General features: G+C 53.9%; 1 protein-coding gene across 1 annotated transcript; it reads left to right on the forward strand.

The window, feature by feature from the left end:
• Positions 1–455: 455 nt before the first annotated feature.
• LOC104278593 (zinc finger protein 501-like) lies at positions 456–1,877 on the forward strand. Its single transcript, XM_009875614.1, has one exon. The coding sequence runs from the start codon at positions 456–458 to the stop codon at positions 1,875–1,877; it is 1,422 nt and encodes a 473-aa protein (XP_009873916.1).
• The last annotated feature ends 673 nt before the right edge of the window (positions 1,878–2,550 follow it).

The raw sequence follows: 2,550 nt of genomic DNA on the forward strand, positions 1-2,550 counted from the left end.
CTCGGCAGGGGTGAATGTTCCTGTCATGTTGGCTGCTTCCTTCCTTGATTAAGCATGGGAATGCTGGAAGGAGAGCACTGATTCATAGGCAACAGGAGGAGAAGCAGCTACAGTGGGGGTTGTTGAGGAGAGCAGTGGGGATGTTTCCTTAACCTCTCTAGACACGGGAACTTTGAGGACAAGCAAGTGACAGGTTTTGTCTTTTGGGGTGTGACTTTATGACAGAGGACCCTCTTTGCAATCTGTGCCACAGTGGCCACCCATTCTCAGGTTATGCTCCCTTCCCGTGCTTCTCCGTGTCTGTGCCTTCACTCTGCCCAGAGAAGCCACCAGCTCATTGTGGCTGATGTGCAGCAGATCCCTGCAGTTGCCCTGTTTGGACTTCTCCCTCAGGGAAGCGGGGGTGGGGTTATTCATTGCTAGTACCTCTGTTCACTCCAGCAGGTGACAGGACCATGGGCGACACAGAGAAGGGCAACCTTCATCACGAAAATCCTGTGAGAGCTGAACTGCATCTGTTCCCCGCCAGAAAGCTCACAGGAGATACCCACCAGGACTCCGATCAAAGACAAGGCTGCAAGCAGGAGCTGGGCACAGAAAGCGAGGTGGAGACATCTTTCGGAAAGAGATGGGGAATGGTGACTTCCTGTGGGATGGAAGTCTGGGAGTGTGAGGACAGTGGCAGAGCCCACATCAGCAAGGTTATCCTTGCTAGGGACACGCCAGACCCACCCATGTGTGGGAACGGTGCCATTTGGATTCGGCAGGTGGGAGAGAAAACCTTCGAGTGTCCTGAGTGTGGGAAGAGCTTCAGCCGGAGCTCGTACCTGAGCCAGCACCAGAGGATCCACCTGGCAGAGAAACCCTTTGGCTGCTCTGAATGTGGGAAGAGTTTCACCCGGAACTCGGACCTGATCAAACACCAGCGGATCCACACCGGTGAGAAGCCCTACCAGTGCAATGAGTGTGAGAAGACCTTCAGCCAGAGGTCCAACGTGATCAGGCACCAGCGGACGCACACAGGAGAGAGACGCTACCAGTGCAACGAATGTGGGAAGAGCTTCAGCCAGAACTCGCATCTCATTGTCCACCAGCGAAGCCACAAGGGTGAGAAACCCTTTAATTGCCCCCGGTGTGAGAAAAGCTTCAGCGACCGCTCCTCCCTGATCATACATCGGAGAGTCCACACCGGAGAGAAGCCGCACAAGTGTCAGGAGTGCGGGAAGCGTTTCCGGGACAGCTCGGCCATCATTCGGCATCAGAGGATCCACACGGGAGAGAAACCCTACGAGTGTATTGAGTGCAGGAAAACCTTCCGGCAGAGCTCCTCGCTGGTCACCCACATGCGAACGCACACGGGCGAGAAGCCCTACAAGTGCTCCGTGTGCGGCAAGGGCTTTAGCCAGAGCTCGGCGCTCACCACTCACCGCCGAATCCATGGGGCAAAGGCCTTGCCTGTGTACTGCGGCAGCCTCCTGCCCAACCCCTACCAGTGCACCGAGTGTGGCCGGAGGTGCAGCAACCACTCCACCCTGGCCAAGCACCAGACCACGCACGCCGAGGAGCGGCCCTACATCTGCGTGGAGTGCGGGGACAGCTTCCGACGGAGCTCGGCCCTCAACGTGCACCTGAGGATCCACCGCGGCGAGAGACCCTACAAATGTGAGGAGTGCGGGAAAATGTTCCGGCACAGCTCAGCCCTCGGTGCCCACTTGAGGATCCACGCAGGAGCCAAGCCCTACGAGTGCGGCGAGTGTGGGAAAAACTTCCGGAAGAGCTCGACACTTAAAGTGCATTTTAAAATCCACGTGGCCAAGAAACCTTATAAATGTATGGTGGGGAGGAGAATGCTCGCTTCCCTCTCCCTTCTGCCATAGGGCTGGAGCGGGTGTTCAGAGCAAGAAACAAAAGCGGAGTTTGAGGGTACCTGAAAAAGGTGGGTGATGAGAACCACGGTGGGAAAAGACTGGAGACGTAGTAACTCTGGTGTCAGGGCTGTGTGCTTCACAAAAACCATCAGGAGGTCTAGGAACAGGGAATTACACCTAAAAGCTGAGTGCTGGTGGAAGCGTGCTGAGAGCCTGAGGAACAGGAACCAGATTTTGTGTGAATGGGGGACTGCAAACACGCAGTAGAATAACCGCTGGGAGGATCAGCTTGTGAAATAATTTTACAGCTAAAGCAAAGATGAAAATAAAAAGTTCCAGGCTGGTTCTGACTCAGAACTTTGGCTTGTTAGATGCTGTAGTAGTTGTAGGAACTCACTTTTTATTAAATTCCGTTATTTTTCATGAATGTATTAAGTTTACCCAGTATTTGACAAGGCACTTCCAAATCTTTTGAGTCTGAGACTTCGGGGCTGAACTTCCATGTGTTTGTCTTTGCTTCTGTTTTCCAAATCTTACATGGGACAAGGAATTCCTACCTCCACATGCAGAGCCTGAATGACACGAGAGCTGAGTCACGCAAAACCGTTGTGGCGGTTCCCAGAAAATGTGGATGCATGAGCATCTCTAGTTGGAACGCTGCCCATTACTGGCCTGCGGCAGC

This window comes from Apaloderma vittatum, unplaced genomic scaffold (genome assembly GCF_000703405.1).
Source record: "Apaloderma vittatum isolate BGI_N311 unplaced genomic scaffold, ASM70340v1 scaffold20958, whole genome shotgun sequence".
Classification (NCBI taxonomy): Eukaryota; Metazoa; Chordata; class Aves; order Trogoniformes; family Trogonidae; genus Apaloderma; species Apaloderma vittatum.

Excerpts from the sequence above, each read along its gene's own strand:
- LOC104278593 (XM_009875614.1), top strand. The coding sequence starts at position 456 with ATGGGCGACACAGAGAAGGGCAACCTTCATCACGAAAATCCTGTGAGA.